Consider the following 22,317-nt stretch of genomic DNA (forward strand, 5'->3'; position numbering starts at 1 on the left):
ATGATCTTCAGGGATTTGAATTTTCATTCTGAAACAAATTGCCATAATATAGTGGACTGCTAGTTAGTCTCTAGTTGTTGGGTAAAAGGTTTTGTTTTGTGTATCACTCCTAGTTCTTTTTTTGTATGTTGTATTGAAGCTCACACATCATTGTTGTGATAATAAAAGGATGTTTCTTAAGACTAGACTGCTTATCTTCAGACCATAGTAAGCCTGAGAGAGACTAAACTAATGCAATTACTTCTTAACTTGCATTCCAAGCTGCTAATTGTTTTTAAGTTTGCTGCTCAATAACATTTAAAGTTTTGAAGCCCAGTGCCTCCTTGTGCTAAAGGCAACAGTTTTTAAAGGCTCGTAAAATCTAGCTGCAGTTCTTTTCTAACTTTTCAAAGAAGATCTTAGGTATTTTTATAGGGAACATATAAAACAGGTAGAAAATATGCAGAAGTCAGTTCATACATGTGGCCCACTGTCTGCCTTCTACATCTACAGGTTGTACCTCCCTCATCCGGCACCCTGGGGACCTGACTGGTTTGGAACAAGGGGATTTACCGAACACGGGGAGGTCCTTCCCAACATGGCCTGTGCTGCCCCCGGCTAGGACTCTAGCCAAGCCCTGCTGCTGCCTGCCCAGCTGTGGCTCCCCAGGCTGAAGCTCCGGGGCTGCCTGGGCTCTGCAGCTGCTGCAGCTTCTGGGACTGCCATGGCTCCACAGCTTCTGAGACTCTGTGGCCACTGTCAGCCCCCTGCTACCGCCCTGCAGCAGGGTCCAGCACTCCCTGCTGCACCCCCCATCCGTCAACAAAGGGTTCCTAGCTGAGCACACCCCTCCTCTCCTGCTCTTGCCCTATAGCTCAGCTTCCTTATATGCAGACTCTGGTCCAGGAATATCCGTGGTCCTGCTGGACCCTGGATGTTTCCAGACCATAGAGTCCCAGTTAAGGGAGGGTACACCCTGTATTATAAAACTTTTATTCCACATGCTTGCTTCCTCCTGAAATGTTTGCAAGGAGGAGAAAAATTAGTCCAATGAAGTGAGTTTTTGAACCAATTACATATATGCCTTAATATTTTATTTTTCTAGTCTCTTAAACAGACCAGAGATTTTGAGCAGCTTTTATAGTTTCTCGCTTTTATCAGTATAGGCAGTAATTCTTTGAATATCAGCTTTGTACCAGAGTGTTTATTTAATGCAATCATCTTTTCATCCCCTTTTCCCATAATCTGGAGATTGGGCCGTCATGCAAGTATCTCCCTTTTTTTTTCTTTGAATCTGACACTCTTTTGACCCATCTGTCTGGGCTGTGTCTAAATCTTTCTATAACCTCCAGTACAACTTGTCCAAGATCTGATTTTGCCTGTCTGCCCACCTTAACAAAACGCTTATCCAAACCCTAATTATTACCCTCCTTGATTACTGCAATCTGCTCTTTTCTGTCCTGAATCCTTGCCTCTCCCCCAAGTCTACTCACAATGTTGCTGCTAAGATTATCTTTGTGTCTTGTTATCCTCCCTTCTTCAAGTCCGTAGGTGCTGGAACTGGGTGGGTAGGTGAGCATGCATGCATTGCAGCATCCTCCGGCTGTAAGTGGTTTCCATTCTATTCAGGGTTTACAGTTTGGTTCAGTGGCTCTCATCGCACTATACAAGTTGTTCCAGTTCCTCTGCTTAAGTCCCTATTTCAATTCAGTGGAAGGGGGAAGCCAAACACAAACTTGTAACCTTCAAAGCCCTCAACAGTTTGGCCTCATCCCATCTTTTATCTTAATGTGATGTGATATCTTCTGTCTTCACTCTGCTAAGAATACCAGTCTCATTGGGCCACTTCTTTCGATTTCCTGCAACCATCTTGATGCTATGCCCCTTTCTGCCCCTATTGCAATGGAAATGCTCCAGACAAAAAAAACAAAACAAAAAAAAAACAACGTTCCCTTTAAGTCCTTCCTCACCCCTGCTGCATTGCATAAAGAAAACAACCATCTGATTAAAATCTAGGTAAGTGTTGTATAATTTATTTCTACCGGTTGGCCAAAATTGTGGAAACAACCTGTGTTAAAATATCCTATTTGTTTATTGTCATCGGTATCCTCATCCTCCTCTGTAATCCCAGCCTCGTCCACTTGTTTGTCTTTATTTTATAATTGTGAACATTTTGGGTTAGAGACCATCACTTGTTTATATATTTATACCGTGTCTAGCACTGTGTTTAGGGTTAGGGTTAGGGTGAGGCTCTCCTGCAATATCAACATTGGATAAAAATAGGAATGGTGAGAGTGTGGATCCTTATCTTGCTTTATTTTTCAGGAGTATTTTGGAATAAGACGTTAGCTTCTGATGTCAATTGTAATGTGTATATTTGTTTTCTAAATTTCAATCCATAACATTCAAGGCAATCCACTAGGAAAGGTCGGTCAAAAACCTCCTGTATAAAAAGCAGTGACAAGCAAATTCCTGTCTCTTCATATAGGCCAAATGGTTACAGTTCAGTATGTGTTATAGATTGTCTGAGGATGGCCTTCCAGAAACAAAACCAGACTGTTTGGTACTGATCTGTTTAAATAGTCCTATAGCCTGTATTGTGACACACATTCTGACATTTTTATGGAGAAGTGACCGCATTCTGTATAGAGAGGAGTGTTTTTCAAAGTGGTCCATGGACCCACTCTGAGAGAGCTGGTACTGGGTTGCTCGAGTTTGTTTACTTACCAGCTCTGCAACTACAGAGTCTCGCAGCTCCCATTGGCTGCAGTTCACAGTTTGCAGCCAATGGGAGCCACAGGAAGCCGCATTATCCAGGCTGCTGCTTCCCGTGGCTCCCCTTGGCTGCAAACAGCAAACCACAGCCAATGGAAGCCATGAGGGTCCGTGGCTGCGGAGCCAGTAAGTAAATAAACCCTAGCAGCCTGGTACCAGCTTTTTCAGAGTGGCTCTGCGGACCACTTTATACCAGTGTTTCCAATGAGAGCAACGGTCCTACCAGAATACTAATACATACTGCATGGCTTCCTGGAGCTTGGCTTTCTTTTTTATTTCTGAAACAAAATACAGGACTATGTAGCATTTTAAAGACTAACAAGATGGTTTATTAGATGATGAGCTTTCGTGGGCCAGACCCACTTCCTCAGATCAAATAATGGAAGAAAATAGTCACAACCATATGTATCCTTTGGTATATATGGTTGTGACTATTTTCTTCCATTATTTGATCTGAGGAAGTGGGTCTGGCCCACGAAAGCTCATCATCTAATAAACCATCTTGTTAGTCTTTAAAGTGCTACATAGTCCTGTATTTTGTTTCAGCTACACCGGACTAACACGGCTACATCTCTATCACTATTTTTTATTTCTGTTTTATTTCTGAGGGAATTTACTCAATTAAAAGGATTAATTTCTGCCAGAAAGATTTTAAAAATATAGCTGTAGAGTCACATTGCCCAGTTTTCGGCTATTTATATTATAGCCCTTTCTGATTTACCTTGGGATATTGGTTTCTCTATTTTAATAACTGAATTTGACATAATGGCTAGTTTTTGTTGTCTACAAAATTTCTGTTATGAGGAATTTGCATATTGTGATGTATAGAAATCCTAAAAGGTGACTTCATAGTTCTGATTCTTTCATCAGACCTCCTGTCTGCTTTAATTTGAAATATCTTTTATACTGAGAGCTTATAGGAAGAATTAATTAAATTATTATCTGCTTTATTGCAGTTTGTGGTCTTACAAAAAAAAAACCAAAACTTTTATCAGGGAGTAAAACGGTCCATAAAAATCTGCTGACTAGAGCTGTTAATACGGTGTTGCAGAATTGTGTGAGGGAAAAATTTACCATTGTGAGGTATATGTGGGAAAAGAATGTTTCTGTTAAAACTCCATATGAGCGAGTTTTGAGATTTCTAATCTACACGCAGTAAACTTTAAGAAGCACTGCTAAATTGCTTAAAAGCTAAAATTCATTTCTTCTATAAGACATATAATTTCACTTAACTGCTCATTAAAATTCATATAATAAAATATTTTCTTTTATGTAATTTCCCTTTGCAAAACAAAAAAGTTTGGATTTCAAGATGGACCATTTAAACACTAATTTAGGAGCTGCAGAAACTTTATAGGAATATGTTCCCATTTCTTCTACCAAAAATAGAGAATAGAAGTGAAAATCCTGCACTGACTTGAATATCCTACAACCTCATTGATTTCAGAGGAAATATGAACAATTTCTCATTATTTCATAGTATTAATTGACAGAAGCAACTCTTAAAGTAAACCGTGATTACCTAATTACATGACTTACTTTTTGTATGACGTTTTTGAATTTCCCTTTTAAATGTGTTAGTGAGTGACCAGTTTTCAAGATTACACAGAACTCTCTTCAGCTCAATGTAAACTCAAAAGCTTTTCTCTTGCTAATAGAAATTGGTCCAATAAAAGCTATTACTCACCCACCTTGTCTCTCTAATATTCTGGGACTGACATGGCTGCAACAGTACTGCATATTTTAACATATAGTGAGGCATCTCTTCTAAAGGGTTGCATTCTAATCTAACACTTCATTAAAAACCTGTTTTTGTGACATTGAAGAAGTTATGGCAGATTTTATTTTTAAAATTTTGCTTAATCAGATATCACATATTCTGTGTGTTTTTAATATCAAAATATTCTGACGATATAGTGGCTTTTCTTTTCTGAGGTCAGCAGCATTCAGATTAATCAGGCTGACATTTCATGCTGGTGGGTCATGAACTGTTGATAATAGCATTAAATGGTGATTCGTTTGCTTTGGGAAGCCCAACTCATTATCCAGCCACTATATTAAATCATAGTCACAAACAACTGGAATCTTAAGCACGCTCGACAGAAATGGTAAATCAAGGAAAGACTCTCAATCCCTTCCACTCCCCATGTATGCAAAAATTGTTAAAACTGGCTGCTGTCTATGAGGTTGAGAGAAGTATCCTCTCTGTTTGGGACACTGGAATGGTCCTGAGTGGAAAAAATCGCTGTTTTGTATGAAGCAGGGACCTGAACACTTTGTATTTTCTGTCTTCCTAATTAAGGGGCATTATTTTTATAATCAGTCTGTTTGAAAGGCTTCACAGACAGTTAAAACAGAGATGCATTTTATTTTAGCTCTGGAAAATCCAAGTTAATGGAAAACTAAAAACAAATTTTAAAAAACTGTCTTTGCTATACGTATAGAACATACGTCCTCATTAAAATATATTTTGTGGCACACATCTAAATTATTTTTCTTGCCATTCATTGTTGATATAGATGGTCAAAATATCCTTTTAACTCTATCAATGTTCTTGAGATAGCATACACCCACATATCATAATGGATATTTTAAAAGGAGGTTTTCTAAATGGTGTAACACTGAATTAATTATTTGGGCTGGTTGAGGCAAATTCCATTCCTGAAAGCTTAGAAGATTTTGCAGCTAAAAGAAAATGTTGTTCAACTTTTTTTTGGGGGGTGGGGGGTGGGGTGGATTTTGCTTTTGAAGTACAGGTCAAATGAGTATTGCAGATTTACAGCTAAATGGATGCCTGGAACCAAATAACCCGTGGTTATTCTATTAAGAAAAGATCTGGGACACTTTCCTTCAAATGAGCCAATCTTCTGGTGCTTAGCAGCACTACACTCCTGATATCAAGGCTTTAAAATATAAGCTAGTCTAATTTTTACAACCAATACTTAAATAACTGATTATTCTAGTACTTTTGGAAGGCATGCTGTCCCTTTTGTTAATTGGTATATAAATATTCATTAATGTGAAAATCATGTTAACCTGGGTACTGAATTCTTAAGTTCAGCATGTCCTGTTCTTTCAGCTAGAATATACTTTTGTATATTTTGTAGATTATAAAAGTAAGGTAAACATTTTTCTAGAAATATACTTTGCATAGTGCATATACTTACAGGAGGAGGAGAAATTGATTAGAATGTGCAAGAAAAAACACATTTGAGCTCTTCATTCTAATTGCCTTTTAGATTAAATACCATTTGAAAGCTTTCTCTTTAAGAGAAACAAAGTACAGTATAAGAAAATCCTGGGCCACTAGAGGTCACTATTTGGTAATCAACTTCTAATGAACCAGAACTGTCAGGAAGGCGGATAAATTACACTGTGGATTTTTCTAATTATGAATTCCTATTTAATCATTCAATGACAAGTTAACTGTGGCAGTGGTTCTATGTACTTTGCATACACAGTTATGCTAATGTACTATTATATTTCTTGGGATGCAAGTCCTCCATCATTAGAGCAGTTCATTACCAAAGACTCTCTTATCTAATCATAATTACTGATTATGAGAAATAATTAACTTTGTTACCCTCTTGATTCTGTTCATGGGCAAAAAGCAATTTTTTTTTAAGTGGAAGAGCCTGGCATGTTATTTAATACTGTACTAAGAAAAGTAGTTTGAAGTATTTGGGCTTTTTTGTTTTGTTTTTGGTTTGGTTGGTTTTTTGCAAGTGAGCTAATGCAATGATGTTGGAGGGACTATATTTGTTTTAAGACGTTGACAAGTATTTGGGTGCACAAGCGCAAATTCTTTTGTGGGGCTTTTTGAACTGCGAATCATTATACTAAACAAATTGAAAACATTCTTATTTCCATGGAAATGAAGCATATGGAATGTGTAAAGATTTGTAAAGCTGCAATGTATTTAAATAGAAAGGTGAGATCTATGATACAGTTCTGCTTTCTGTTATAAAAGTTTTCAGTCTTTTTATGTTTCCATGTTAAACTTTGCAGTAAGGTGTACTTATAGACTTCATTGTGGTTTTAATTATATCATAGCTACTTGAAATTAATGTGTAAATTGCATGAAGTAATTTTTGAGGGCATTGATAAATGTATTAAAGTTTCCATTGAAATACAGTATCATGAAATAGAATTCTGTGAAATAAGAAAAGTAACTGTTCTGCAAGGAGAGGAATAAGGAAGCTGTGGCTAGGAGATCCAAGTAGGATATTTGAAAGCGAGAATTATATAATCACAGTCAGCTGATTCATCAAATGTAAGTTCTGTAATGTTTCTCTTTAGATTGCTTTTATAGCATTTGTTCCTAGTCTTGCATTGCTAAATCACTTTTCCACCGATAGATAAAAGCTTCCGTAATTTCCTCTTCGTATGATTTAAACTAAAATCATTGGTGGAAAATATTTCATTGCAAATGTGCAATGTACAATCCAGTCCCAAAACATGCTGGATCACAGCCATTCATGGACTGTGGCCAGTTGCTCCTTCTACATGCGGAGAGGGACAATCTATCTAAACTGCAGGTGTGCATTGGTGAACTTGCAATTTATTTTTATTGATCAGGATAGATGACAATAAAAATAGTGATATAGGTATTGACTGTTGGTTCTGCCATTTTAATTTTGATACCAATAACCATGAGATTTTGACTAGTCTGCAGACCCGGTCTATCTCTTCCTTCTTTGTTTCCATTCTTTCATTTCTCAGAGATACTTTATAACCATTCATCTGCCACACAAGATCTTTCTCACAGGATACCACTAAGTTCTGTCCTATCACCACTCATGTTTAATGTGTTACAGCCTCTGAGATCTGTGATGCAGTAGTATCAGTATTTGGATGATATAGATTTCTGTCTTCTACTTAGACTTAAACAATGAAATGTGCTTTCTTTTGCAGCACATGGCTGGAATTGGGACTTAAATTTGTGGAACATGAAATGTAATCCAAAAAAGATGGAGATTATGCTGGGGGAGGGGGAGATTTTGAATACATAGCCTGAACAGCTACTCTTCCTTTAATTGAGATTTTGTTCACCATTTGTTCAGAAGATTCACACTTTAGGGGTATTTGATATTCCCATATACGGTAGAACATCAGAATTACCAACTGATCAGTCAACCTTACCCCTCATTTGGATCCAGAAGTATGTAATAAGGAAGTAGTGTGATGGGGGGAATTTAATACTGCTTAATACGGTATTGTGTTCAACACAAATTACTTTAAAAAAGATAGTTTCCTGATAAGAAAACTATTTCTGAGCTTGTTTCATTTAAATTAAAATGGTTAAAAGCAGCGGGTTTTTTTTCTGCATAGTAAAGTTTCAAAGCTATTAGTAAGTCAGTGTTCAGTTGTAAACGTTTGAAATAATTACCTTAATGTTTTGTTAAGATTTATGAACATTTCAGAGTTATGAACAACCTCCATTCTCGAGTTGTTTGAAACTTCTCCGGATCTACTATAGTACTGGAACCTAAGGTGGTGGTGGTGATGGTATTGGCCAAGAGAAGTACTTTATCCATACTTAGTAATGCATTAGCTACCATTTTCTCCATCAGGACCTAGCTATGGTGATCCATACATCTCTTTTCTTTAGGATGGTACAGCGAGTCAGTCTGAGCCAGCCAACTGGCTGTGGAGTCAGGCAGTGGCTCCACAGTTCTTTCTAGTCTCATCATTCTGGAGGGGCCCCAACTGGGTCTCAATTCATCCTGAAGTTTGCTTCCATTCCCCTGAGACTTCTGCCATGGCAGATGGATGAGGGAGCAAGGTAAGGGTACCCACTCCATCATGTCCAGCACAGGGACTTAAACAGGCTTTACAGTGTGTCTGCCTCTGGTGGGCCACCCTGAGTTACACTTCTCCCCCTGGGTTATGTCCTACCAGGCTATGATTCTTTCATGTGGGGCATTTCCAGTTCACAAAGTGGGGGAGATCTGAATCACTGCTTTCAGAGGAGCCTCAATAATGGTATCCCCCTGCAGCTCCAGGAATCACCCTCATGTCCTGGAGAAGCGGGCCTTCCCCTGGGCTGCCAGTGCCCTTTTTAAACTGTCCCTTCATCTGAAGTATGCTCTGTAGCTGGTATGGAGTGGGGCCTCCCTAGCCCAGTGCTGCCCTCTTCCTTGCCTTGGTTTAGTGTGGGGTCCATAAACACGATCACAAGTCCCTCAGCACAGTATGCTCTGTACTGGACTATCCTTGAAGACTGCTCTGATTTTTGGTGTAATTGATGTCAGGAACATATTGCACCAGTTTTTTTTTTATAGTTGTACCATGTTCCTAGCTGGATAAAATTCAAAGTGTTGCCTTTGATTTTTAAAGCCCTATGACTGGAATTCTGGCTTCTTGAAAGACTGCCTTTCGTTCCTCATTCTGATAAGACAATTGTCATTTTAACATTTGGGAATGTAACACTAAAAATGTGTTAGGATTTGAACACTGAAGGTAAATGTCAGGCATTGGGGATGAGGCAATAAATTCCAGAATTCAAAAGTATGAACACTAATATTTTTGTTACGATTTGTATTTGACCAGAGGGATGAAGAGAACACTGGCATTACTTCCTGATTTTAAATGATTTTGTACAATGTAAAGGTAAATGTATTTTCTTATACTTTTGTCATCATAATGAGGAGTACCATTTTTACCTATTTGGCATCTTTTCAAGTACCAGGTCTCTCTTTCTCTGACATTACAGTGATGGGAACTGAATACAGTATTTTATAAATTGCAGCATTCAGTTCATCATAACTTTTTTAGGCTTGTATTTTCTTGCAGAAGCTACAGTAGCTTCTACATATATTTACCTTTTAGTGACCTATTTTCTTTGGCTAATAATTTCTGAGATATCAGTGTCTTCTTGAAAGCTTCTCGTAAATTTGTCATTTGTGACCCATTCCTTTCATATTAAACTTTCTTGACTACAGCTTTTGCTCTGTAATTAGTTAAGAATGCATGTTGTTTTCTGTGTTTTAGCATCTCGTTATAATGCATCTAAACTAGTTGGAGGTTTTATTACTTTTTTGTTGTCCCTCACCAAGTTCAAGTACTGATCGCTATGTAATTTCACTGAACAGTCCCTTTCAAAGCATAAATCTACTTCATTACCCATTCTGCTTTTGTTTTAATCCATTCCTTATTATTCCATATGTACCACCTTGGATACCTGGTGATGATTAATTTAATTTCATCTATGCTTTACAGGCAAACACTGTATCACTGCAGCACCTGTATGGAACTATGGCTTATATCCATCTATCCTTGCCAGTGTATGCATGTGTGGGGAAAGCAAGACATTAGAATCCCTGAATATCTATATTGAAGTCAGTGGGACTCTGAGCAAACACAGCAGTTCTTCACTGATTACAATGCAGGATTGGGTCTTTAGACAGTATACATTATTTAGGATGGGGATTGCTATCATCTTTGGATTTGTACAGCACCTAGCATAGTTGGGGCCGAATATTTATCACGATGTAAGTATTAGGAGATGCAACATTCATTTCTGCATGCTTGTATCTTTTTTAACATATTTATAGAAAACAGATATTTTAGTAATCCATTTCCTGCTGGCGTCCCTACAAGGAAAATGTGAACAAACTGAGCACCTCATCCACATATGTTGTCCTTTTTCCATCTGCTTCACTATCATGCCAGTATCTGATTTCTGGGGGCCCTGATGGTAACACATACTGTTCAAACCAGTCTTCCTTTTCATACTTGTCCATACTTGGAAAGAAAAGGTTGGGAGATTATTATTCTACTGCTGACACAAGGAGAATGAGAGTGGCTTGATGCAAAGGTAGATTATGTTCCCTGAGGATAACAAACAGAAGGAGATAAATTAGGTGAGAGGATAATCCTATTTTTATGTACGTTCCTTAACTTGTTTTCTATTTTACAAAATATGCAAAATTGAGCATTTAGAGGTATAATTAAACCATTCTAAATAAGGAGAAAATTAAAGCATAAAGATGTTTACTTTTTAGACTTGAAAATAATGCTTCACAAGCTAGCAATTCAGATGCACAGATTTTGTCATAAACAGGAATTATGGGCCATGGTGGGGAGATTGCGAAAAGAATTACTTGCATTCCTTTTCATTTTTTTTTTTAACTACACCTACGTACTTCTATCTTTAGATTTCCACACAGTGCTGATGGTTCTGAAGTCAGAGCAACTCACCTCTTACAGTGTTCTGTTGCTCCTTTCAGCAGAAGCTGGGCCGTGGTGATATTTATCTGAATTCAAACAAGGCTAATTAAAAGAGCTGCTGACAGTTGTTGTGATTTGACTTTGACTGGAGCTTGATGGTCATTATGGGTAAATAATGAACCAGGTCTGCAAATGTAGCAGCTGCCAACTTGGGATAGAAGAGCGGCTATTGCTTCCAATTTAGGGATCTATCGACCGCTTCCTTTCTCCCTGCAGATCTTCTGCACTAAATGAATGTTTTCTGCTGCTGCATTTTGTGGTTTCAGCTATTTCAGCTATAGCCTATAATCTCCTTCTTTAATATTTAACTTAGCCCATTATTAGCTTTCAGAGTTAACTTCTTTCTGAATTATTTTTGAACTAAATAATATAACTAGATAAATAATTTTCAGTATGTATTTAACTGACATTACACTTGAATTTGCTGGTTATGTCTTGTCTTTGTGTAGACACATTTCAATAAATGGTCTAAGTAGATTATACACTAAAAGAAAAAGATAGATAAATTACTGAGGCTTTCTTAATAAATTCTTTTTGTTAGGAATCAGAATAATGAGGACAAAGATATGCTTCTTAAAAGCACTGACCTAAAGCTCAGTTTTCATTTTTGTTCAGACATCAGTAGCTTGGGAAATATTGTGTTCTATTTATCAGTACAGAAAGGCTGCCGCGACTTTTATTAAGGTGCATTTGTGAATATATTGTCGTTTCATCATGGGCTTTGTCTTGTCCCATTAGCAAGCAGGAACAGGTGTATTAAAGGGAGGAAAAAAGGCACATTATAATGTTATATTTATACAACTTTCTTGTAGAATTCCTGCCATTATAAAAATAGCACAAATTTTAAAATCGTACTCTAGAATTTTATGCACACCAGCACTTAATGCATCTATGCAGCATTTGTTCAGCTGCCATTAAAAAAAACCTGTGCACATTATGTAAAATCTAAGAACGCTCTTGTGCAGCAAAAGTAGAGATCTTGCTGGGAGGAAATGATCCCAAACGTGCCCCTAAAAGACAAGTCTTGCTTTGAGAAATAATGATGAAAAATTGTCCATTTATGTTTGGCTTTGTGTTTCAGCAGAAACTAAACTTTGCATTTTCTGTAGAAGCACCTCAATGGTTATTTATTAATGTATTTTATGGGGTGAGTGTGCTCATGCACACATGTGCGTGTTGTTTCCATCCTGGATATGGCCAACAATACGGTAACAAGGGGTTATGTTATGCTGGCTTATGTTAAACCAGATCACACCCTAACATGTGCAGAGCCATTCATCTGTGTCACCAAAACCCAAGAGAACATCTGACATGGACTTTGAAACAGAAACAGTGATCACTTACAAATCAAACATGGCACGCTCTAAACCGATTGTGCACGGCAATCTTTTCTAGAAAGGACAACTAATTGAACATGATAAAGTGTAAAGTTAATTAACACCCTTAAATTTGTTGATTACTTTCACGGGATTATATTGTTCGTTGAGTAGCAGCTTTCTGTCCCAGCTGTCGCCTTTTTAGTGAATGTCGCTGGTAAACAATAGAGACACCATAACAAGTCGTAAATGGTCCTTGTGACAGCAGCCCCTTGTGAGGCTGCATCTGTAGAAAATGATTAGAACAATTGCATTTTAAAGACGGCTCACATTGCAGCCCAGGTCCCATCGGCCCTCTTCTTTATCTCTTTTGATGGCAGACTGGTTAAAACCTTTAAGTTCTTTTGAGTAAATTAAGTGATTTACTATCTTTAGTTATATAGCCACAAAATAGCTTTTATATGGCTGTCTTAGATGTTGATTTTATAACTTTGAGAAATATACTTACTATTGTTGGAATTTGTGGTCACATTCCCCTTATTTCCTAAAAATAGACTGAGAAGGTCTCAAACTAGTGGGAGAAAATGGTTCCCAGTTTGTCTGTCTTTATGGGAAATTTAATCTAATATTGTACATAACAAAATTTAAATAATTTGCTATTAATTTTGATTAAGGTTTAGAGTTTCTGGAGTTTCTTCTAAGTGCTTTTTGCTTGGTTTGGTTTTGCATACAATAAACCAATGGTAACCTTTACACAATTTTTGTTCCTGTATCTTGGTGCTTAGATTTTAACTTGTGCACGGCTTAAAGCTTTTCATGTGAGCTGGCAAGAACTTTAATAAGAATCACATAACCCTTAAAAGCAAACAAACACATGCAGCTCTCAAGTTAAGCCTATGCGAAAGGCAGCAAACAGATGACAAGAAGCCACTTGTTTTAGGGGATTATGGTCCTTTAAGCTGTATTTTTACAAAAATACTGGCATAAGGAGCTAGTGTTCACTTGCACTTTCCAGAGCATAACAGTCAAAGCTTAAACTCTCATGCTAGAAGATACAGCATTGTAAAACTGTAGAGGATTAAAACTTTAACCCTGTTTTCTCTTTTTTGTTTTTAATCAGTTTCAGGTCATAAATTAGTTTTGAATACAACATTGTCCAATCTACTGTATACATAATAGAACAAGAAGGAAATAGATACTTGTGCCTAAACCTCTCATGGCTCCAAAAGGCGGGATAGAGTGGAGCTGCAGTCTCCCCAGCACAGGTTCATATAGTTTTCATAATCCATGGATAAGCTAAAATAATTTACAAATAGTGTGTATGTGTATACATAGCAAGCCTGGAATTGCCAGGTGTCCCGTATTCTACCAGACAGTCCAGTTTTTGTGCCGTTTGTCCAGTTAAAAAAATTAGAAAATACCAGACATGTGCAATTTCTGGTATTTTCTGTTTTTCCGACTGGGTGCTGGATGGAAGCCTGGCGGGGGCGAGGGAGTGCCTGGGAGGCGGGGCCATGATCAGTGCTGGGAGCCTGTGGTAGCGTGCAAAAGCCTGGCAGGAGGAGTGGCTGGAACTCCTAGCTGGGAGCCTTTACACTCCCTCAGACAGGCTTCTGCATGCAAACAGAGGGAGTGCCAGGCTGGGAGGCGGGGCCGCGATCCGTGCTGGGAACCTCTGGTTGTGTGCAGAAGCCGGGCGGGGGAGTGGCTGGGAGGTGGGGTGCAATTGCCCTCAGCTGATTGCGTCTGAGGAGGAGTGATGCCTTGGGGAGGAGGAGAAGTCCTGTCCCTACTCCTGAGCGCTGTTCAAGTGTGTTGTGGTGCCGTAGTCCAGGAGAGAAGCCTGCAGGTGCTTTGTAGTTGCATTTAGGTGCCTTCCATGGGTGCTCAGCCAAAACTGACTGGGGTGGAATCTCTGCTTCTTCCCACTGGGACACCCAAAGACCTGGCTATGGAGGAGTCCCCTTCCCACCCATGGTGGTCCCTCTCCCTCCCCGCCATCTTGTTGCCCTGGGGTCGGTCTGCCTCTCTGTGCTTTGGGTAGCAGGCGGCTGCTTTGCAGAGCAGGCTCTGCTGCCACCCCCTTTGTTCCCAGCTTGGTAGCTCTTGGTAGTGTTCAGTGTGGGTGTTTTTTTTTTGTCGACAAATTTTTTAGCCCGTGTGTTTGGTATTTTTGGCGAAACCATCTGACAACCCTAAGCAAGCCTGATTATCTTGGTATATGCTCTGGGGATGTTAAAAAGCGGGGATGGGGGAGGTTTTGGTAACATGTAATCGCTGAAATTTTCAGCGGCTGTACGTTTACACATGGGAGTGAGGCTTCACAAGGCAACAGTGTGGGGAAGCAGGAGGCAGTGCTCTGCTCCCTTTACACACTCTCTCTCTCTCTCTCTCACACACACATACACACACACACTCTCTCTCTCTCCTCCCCCCTTTGGCAACAGCAGCAGTAGTGGGCAGGAGGGCTTGCATGTAACCATGAAGGTTAACTAATGAGCCTAGGCCAGGGGTTCCCAACCTGCCTTCCCCTAATGCAGGGGGTATGAGAAGCTTGTCAAGAGGACATGGGGAATATTTGGTAAATAACTAGATTACCCTAATTGAAATATTCCAAAAGTAGTAGCGGTTGTGAAAAAAGTTGTGGATTCTAGAGTCTAGAATTTATTTCCTTTCATATTGAATAGTGGGTACGGGAAGGTTTACTAAAAGCCAAGGGGGTATGGGGACCGAAAAAGGTTGGGAACCCCTGGCCTAGGCTCATTGGTTAACCATTTAAATGTGTACACTGACACATCTCTTGATATGCCCCCACGTAGGTGCAATGGGAAACTTTGTGTTTTCAACAATATAACTGAATAAAACACGCTCCTGGAATGCTGGTCTGTTATTTTTAAAAGTATTATAATTTGCTTGGGGAGATGGTAAATGGCATTCTAAAATAAGAGCAAATCATTTATATGTAAATTCAGTTGGTTATTTTTTCAGTTCACTTTCCTAAATAATAATCAAGCTAGTAGCTATATCAAATTGCTCTTACCATTGCACATGTTTGGTGATTGCTGGTTGAAAAAAGCCTGCCTAGCTTTTAAAGCTGGAAATACTGTCATACCAGTCCACACCTCAGGATTTTTCAAGGTCTTAGATTCTGTAACATTTAAATAAATAAGGCTAAATTAAGTGGGAGAAATAGTTGATTGTGGGACTACTGATTGGATACAGAGCTTTTCATCTGTAGGTCACTGAGAACAAACCTGTCCCTGGCCAGTAGTGACCAGTTGCCGTTCCTATCTGAAGGCTTTTGGGCTTCAGTGAAATGAGTTGATATTCTCCATCCAGGTTTTAATGGGCAAATGTACATGCTATAGTCAATTAGTTTGATGCGAATAGGGAATCATGAAAACGTAACTAATTCTCACCCCATAAATGGTCCTTCTAGGTATGACTGTGATACATTGCATAAGTGTGTTGCTGGTACTACCTAATATTGTGTCTGTTCAGTGAACAAACCAAAAACTTCTGTCTTCAAGGCAGTCTCAATACTTTTCAGGCAACTGGAGAAAGACCCTGATACACATCTACCTCCATTGTACCACCTCCATTGTACCAGGTTACCCCTCCTTCCACTTCTGGCTCATGCAGAATATCTTGCTGTGGTTATGGCTGCACTATTTCTCCACTTCTGCCCCTTTTATGTACACCATAACTATGATCCTACCAAACAGCAAGACATCTCAATCAACTTTCAACTGGCAGTGGCCAAAGATAGCCATCTACCAATCCAGGAGGTAAAAGCTTATCTGAGACATTCTCTGAGAACGTGGGTCATATTTCCATTCCCTGGTCAATTCTGTCTGTGCAGGGTTTCCCTTCGTGTCATCTTCCTAGATTCCTTCAGGGAGCGGTGAGTACTGTCTGGGTTTCTCTGCTTAGTGTCCCGCACACACAGTTCCTTCATTTCAAACCTTTGATTTCCACCTCCTTTGCTGTTTTGTTGTCATTCATGTTTGTTTGATTCCTAGATCTGTGGTCCCTCTTTTTAAAGGCGTAGGTCTTTTTTCTTGAAGGCTCCACTTAAGGGTTGCTAACTCTGAAGCTATTTAGGAGATTCTCCCCTCCCTCCTCCCCCCCCCCTCCCCACCTGATGTAATGTCATTTTCTTGAAATATCCTATTAAAATCTCCAGAGTTGCTTTCAGTAGTCACTGGAGATCCGTGTCAATCCCTCAAGGCCAATCCTGGAGGGTTGCCAACCTTGCTGCACCTTCAGGATTTCAGAGGGGTCCATACCTTCCAGCAGCAATATGTTATCTTAGATTTTAAAGTTAAGTTTGTGAATATTTTTGTTTTTGTGGTTGGAAAAATGTTTCCCTTCCCTCTATTCTGTCATGGTCATGTGACTGTATGATAAGAAAATAATATGGGGTAGTGTGTACTAAGGTGGTTCCTGATCCTGCTTTGCATTCGGCCATCAGGACTGTAGAGACATAAAGGGGACAATGCTAGAAAAACCCCATGCAGCACTGGAGCCTTGTAAATCCCATGATGTTGGCTCGCTAGAGAGAAGAATCTTACTTGTGCATGTTTTCTACATTTTCAAATATATTGATTGCAGTTACAACACAGAATACAAAGTATACAGTTCTGACTTTGTATTTTTATTGCAAGTATTTCCACTGTAAAAAAACAAAAGGAATAGTATTTTTCAATTCACCCGATACAGTAGTGCAATATCTTTATTATGAAGGTTGAACTTACAGCTATAGAATTGTGGGGGAAAAAAACACTCTGCATTCAAAAACAAAACCAAGGAAAATTGAGCACCTACAAGTCCATTTAGTCCTACTTCTTATTCAACCAATTGATCAGACAAATAAGTTTGTTCATAGTTGCAGGAGATAATGCTAACTGTTGCTTGTTTACAATATCACCTAAAGTGAAAACAGGCATTTATTCTCATGGCACTGCTGTAGACAGTGTCACAAGATATTTGTGTCATATGTGCTAAAGATTCATGTGTTCCTTCATGCTTCAGTCACCATTCCAGAGGACATGTCGTCTATGCTGATGACGAGTTCTGCTCTATAACATTCCAAAGTAGAATAGACCATGCATGTTCATTTTCGTCATCTGAGACAGATGCCACCAGTAGACAATGTAAATTGCACTTTCACAATAAAGAGATTGCACCGCAGTTCTTGTATGAGGTGAACTGAAAAATACTATTTGTTTTTATCATTTTTACAGTGCAAATATTTGTACTTAAAAATAATTTAGTGAGCACTATATATATTGTATTCTGAGTTGTAATTGAAATTAATATATTTCAATGTAGAAAAACATCCAATATCTGTCTATTCCCAACCCTCTGCTCTAAATCACCCACTCCTTGCCTCTCCTTACCCCCAAACTCTCACTCCAGCCTTCATTTTCCTTCATTTTCTAAAAATACCATCATTGAAATAAATCATGTTCTTTTTTCATTTATTTTACAAAAAAAGTTACTTCAGTTAAAGACCCAAGCAATGCCAGGTACATCTGCTAGTACTTAATACATTTCAGTTGGTATTTTATTGTTTAACAGTGTGATTAAAACTGTGATTAAGCATGATTAATTTTTTTGAGTTGATTGCTTGAGTCAAGTGGTTGACAGTCCTTACCAATTAAGATATGTGAGACATTAAAAAAAATGGAACACAAGCGATGACCAATTCTCCTCCTTAAACTCAAACTATTGTACCTCCTTCATACTCTCTCATAAAGTAATGTTAAGGACTACAGTGCTATTGGTCTATTACTCTCCAAAATCATGTCTTTATGTCTTCTTTCTTCCTTTTGGAGCTGAAGTGACCTCTTCTTGTGGCTGAATTGACCACAGAAACTTTTTAAATTTCCCAGTACAGTGTGTTTGTTGGATTGGTTGTTTGTTTGTTTCTGATTAGTTGCCTGATTGCTGGTGATGAATCTTGATTGGAAAAATAAATTGTTATGTAAATGGTTTTTGTTTTTAAAAGTAGAAATTTCCAAGGCTACCTCATTATAAAACAAATTCTTTTTCTTTTGCTTACGTTATTTTTTTGTACTTGAAATGTGTTTGAACGAGAGAGAGTGCAGCTGTCAAAAGATTAACCAGCTGAAAACTATTGTCAGCATTAATTTTGCTCTAATAAATGACTCTCTGAAGCTATTTAGCAGTCTGTAATCTAGATACAAGGCTATTGACCTATGATGGATAGTGTTGGATTTTGTTTGTAAGCTTTGACTTAAACTGTCTATTTAATTTGCTGCAGGTCAGATCACAAGATTAGTAGTAAAGGTCATTATGTGGCTTGCATAAATATAGCTAGAGGAACAGAATGAAAATCATTGCAAAGCATTTATTAATGTAGTTATCTTTGCAGACACGTTGCATGATAAATTAATAGCAGCAAGATGACAATCATCTGTTCACTTAGGCCCCAAATCCAGGTTCCTGTTCCTGTCCCAAATTTCTGGAAGTTAGCATTGGGAGTTATATGGAGAGAGAAGATGGGGAGGAAATTCTCCATCCAATAGCTGAGGAGGGGTAGCTTCAATGCTAGAACTTTGGAGTTTATAGCTTTGGGAAGATCTTTGCAGTGGTGCATACTCTGGCAGTGTCACCCTAACAAAAAAACCTCAGTCTTCCAATGGATATCGGCTCCAATTACAAAGGCAGTCCAATCCCCAACTCCAGTCCTGACCCTTTTTATTGTGTAGCAATGCAGCACTGGTTCCAATGCCTTGGGGCTTTTTGCACCTGCAAAGGTAGTGTGGGACTTGCTGGGAGTGTGTATCAAAGTAATACAAATCTCAGCAACATAACTGGGCTTTCAGCTATTTTGCCATGGATTTCATTTAGATTGGGACCAGTCATACTTTCGTGAAAGTGATCTTTTTTAAAAAGGCAAATGCTTCCGTGAAATAGGAAAAACTTAATGGAGTGAGTGTCCAATTCAATGTCATTTTAAAAGAAGGATTTTTTTGCTCTCATGGCTTGTTCAGACTAGTTTTTGCAAAGATAATGCTGAATTGCCTTAGGCTGTAAGTATTTTGGGATTGTATCTTCATGTGTGTTTGTACAGCATCTAGTACAAGGCGGCCTGATGTGAATTAGTTTTTTACTACTACTGCAAATCGGAGATTTAATAATAGCTATTATTGTAACAAATTGGGTAAAAGCAGTATGGACCCCAATGGAAAGACTGTTTGAATTTTTTGAAGAAACAAAACAGTTAATTGCAGAAGAATAATGAATTCCTTCATTTGTATTTTTATTTGTAATAACATTGGAACTGCTTGAATATATTCAATTCAAAAATAGGCAATTACTTGCAGCAGTCTGTTCTAATAGGCCAAGATTCTATGCATAGTACAATTTATGATGACTAGGTTCCGAATCCTAGTTCTGTTGCAAAATGAATTGTAAATAAGTTGCTAATCGCTTTTCCAAATGATCTCCTTGGACCAAATTCACCTGGCATGTAAATCCATTAAAATCAGTCTTAGCTGGGGGGAGAGGATTGAGGAGGATGCAGTTCACATCCGAATTGTTTCCCCTCCCCAGAACAAAAAATATATTCGCTAAAACCTGATGTTTTGCTATTTGGAAATTCTGTAGCCAATGAATTGTGAGTTTTGTTTGCTGATCCTTGATAAAGGTGGGACAGATTTATAGGAATAAGGTGGTAAATGTTTTGTGTGTTCAATCAGGTTTTTTTCCTTTCTGCCTGTTTAAACTTTTTTGCATTACTATACAATACATTTTACCCTTATAAATTATATGTGGAAAATTGTTGTCAAGTTTCCTTAATTCAGAAAAATGGAACTTCTGTTTCTGAGTAGAAGTATGTAAAACATTTGTAATGAATTGATGATATCCTAAAAAAAAAAAAAATCAGATGGTGAGCCTTTTCTGTGTCTGTGCTGGTTGGTTTGTTGTTTGTTGTTTGTTGTTTTTTTGTTTTGGATTTCATTATAGATTTGAAAATGAGACCCCTTTTTCATAATGTAAACAAGAGTCCAATAAAAATAGTCTGTTTTTGAGCAAAAATAGCTTCCTGCATGATTGTATGTTTTTTTTTTATTCCAAAATAGTCATTTCTTCTTCAGAAACTTCACATGAAATACAATTCAGAGAGATGTAGAAATGCACAAATGGTGACTATTTTTATGTGAAACTATACAAAATTAAACGTTGGAGTTTCACATAAGTTAAACTTATGAATATACTTTACTTACCAGCATTAATACTGTTGTCAAAAAAAAACAAACTCGCTGGTAATTTTAGATGACTGATTTTGCTGAGTTTATACATATAACCTAGTTAAACGTTTAAGAATCAAGGTCCTGAATGTGCAAAAACTTAAACCTAAACTTAAGCTTACACATGCATAGTACTATTGACTTCAATGGTATGGTTCGCTAGTGTAATGTTAAGCACAAGATGTTTCATCCTTTAAAAGGTTGATAGTGAATCTAATACTGTTTCAGGTGTTGGAGCTGCTCGAGCTGGGAACCTAACGTTCATGGTTGGTGGAGTGGAACAAGAGTTTGCTGCTGCCAAAGAACTGCTAACATGCATGGGTTCCAATGTGATTTACTGTGGAGAGGTTGGAACTGGACAGGTAATGCTTGCTGCATGTTTGGTATTAAATCAGCCTGGCCTTTCCCTTTTAATTACCATACTTGTCTTCCGTTTTAACCCAACTCCCTTTAATCTATCGTGAGTAAATTACCTTTAACCAGAATCCACAGTGAAATCCAGTATAAGATGGTGGTATCTGCGAAAAGGTGCAGATTCTTCTACAAAAGATCTCATGTTACCATTACCCAGCGTCTTGGCTTGGTAACCACTAATACACATCTGAACTAGCATTTTCTCAGTTTGGCTTGTTAAGACTGTGCTTTGCAGTTTCGTTTGTTGGTATAGTCTGAAAGAATAAGTAGCCCAGATGCTCAAAGCACAGCAAGTGGAGATACTGTTGTAGCCAACCAAAAACGTGTCACACTATCGCAACTATCCATAAGTTAGCCTTCATTGACATGATCCCATAGTACATTGGTACTTACTAGTGTTACATTTTAAGGACAGCCTCTGTTTAAACATATTCAGTCATAACCCAGGCCCGTACACAGTGGAGGTGAGAAGAGTGTGGAAGTACCATCTTCCCATGGTTCCTCAGGTAAGCATGCTCCTGCCAGCCAGGGGAAGGCAGGAGCAGCGCACTGCTAGAGCCTCTGTCCCCCATGCTCTGGCTGGCTGGGGAAAGACAGGCTGATTTCCCCCACTTACTTGAGGGACCGTGGGGGGGTGCATTCACATCCTTTTGGTCCACATTAACAAAAAAAGCGCGTGCACACAGAAATTCCTTCATATGGGCCTATAACCCCAGGTGAAAAAAATTCCTATGTGAATGCTACATGGAAACTGAGAATCTTACTAGGTATTTAATTTGTTTTCAGGCTGCAAAGATCTGCAACAACATGCTCTTAGCTATCAGTATGATTGGAACTGCTGAGGCTATGAATCTTGGTATCAGGTTTGTTGGATTTTATGTGTTTATTATATTAGTAAGTGGGTTGTGTTGTGGGTTTTTTGGTGGGGTTTTTTGTTTTTGTTTGGTTTATTTTGCAGTGGTGGTCAACTTTCTGTGGCTAGAGAATGATGATCAGAAGGCATAGATGAGATTGTGCCAGAAACAAATGTAGAAGTGTTTCATTATTAGAATGCAGTAAGACTTGTTTATTTGACCAAGAATAAAACCCTTGAGAACAAGACATTTTCTTTGCAGTGGTCATAAAATGTTACCGATATCTACGGTCACATTATATTTTTTCTATGATGTCTCAGTTTCTTCTGTTGTGGTGATATGTGCACTATAAAATGTAAATGTGCTCAGATATCATAGAGGTATATTTATTTGAAGTATAGGCTTATGTACTGTATATCACAAGAGTTTTGGTTCCACATGGCTCCATTTTGTTTTATTTGTCTA

General features: G+C 38.4%; 1 protein-coding gene across 1 annotated transcript in view; it reads left to right on the forward strand.

Annotated features, from left to right (window-relative positions):
- HIBADH (3-hydroxyisobutyrate dehydrogenase) overlaps positions 1–22,317 on the forward strand; it is a 117,654-nt gene that overhangs the window by 69,866 nt on the left and 25,471 nt on the right. The window contains exons 5-6 of the mRNA XM_006133211.4: positions 20,813–20,946; positions 21,785–21,861. Coding sequence (XP_006133273.2) covers positions 20,813–20,946; positions 21,785–21,861 — 211 coding nt within the window. The remainder of the gene's footprint in view (positions 1–20,812; positions 20,947–21,784; positions 21,862–22,317) is intronic.

The sequence above is a fragment of the Pelodiscus sinensis genome, chromosome 2 (assembly GCF_049634645.1).
Source record: "Pelodiscus sinensis isolate JC-2024 chromosome 2, ASM4963464v1, whole genome shotgun sequence".
Taxonomy (NCBI): Eukaryota; Metazoa; Chordata; order Testudines; family Trionychidae; genus Pelodiscus; species Pelodiscus sinensis.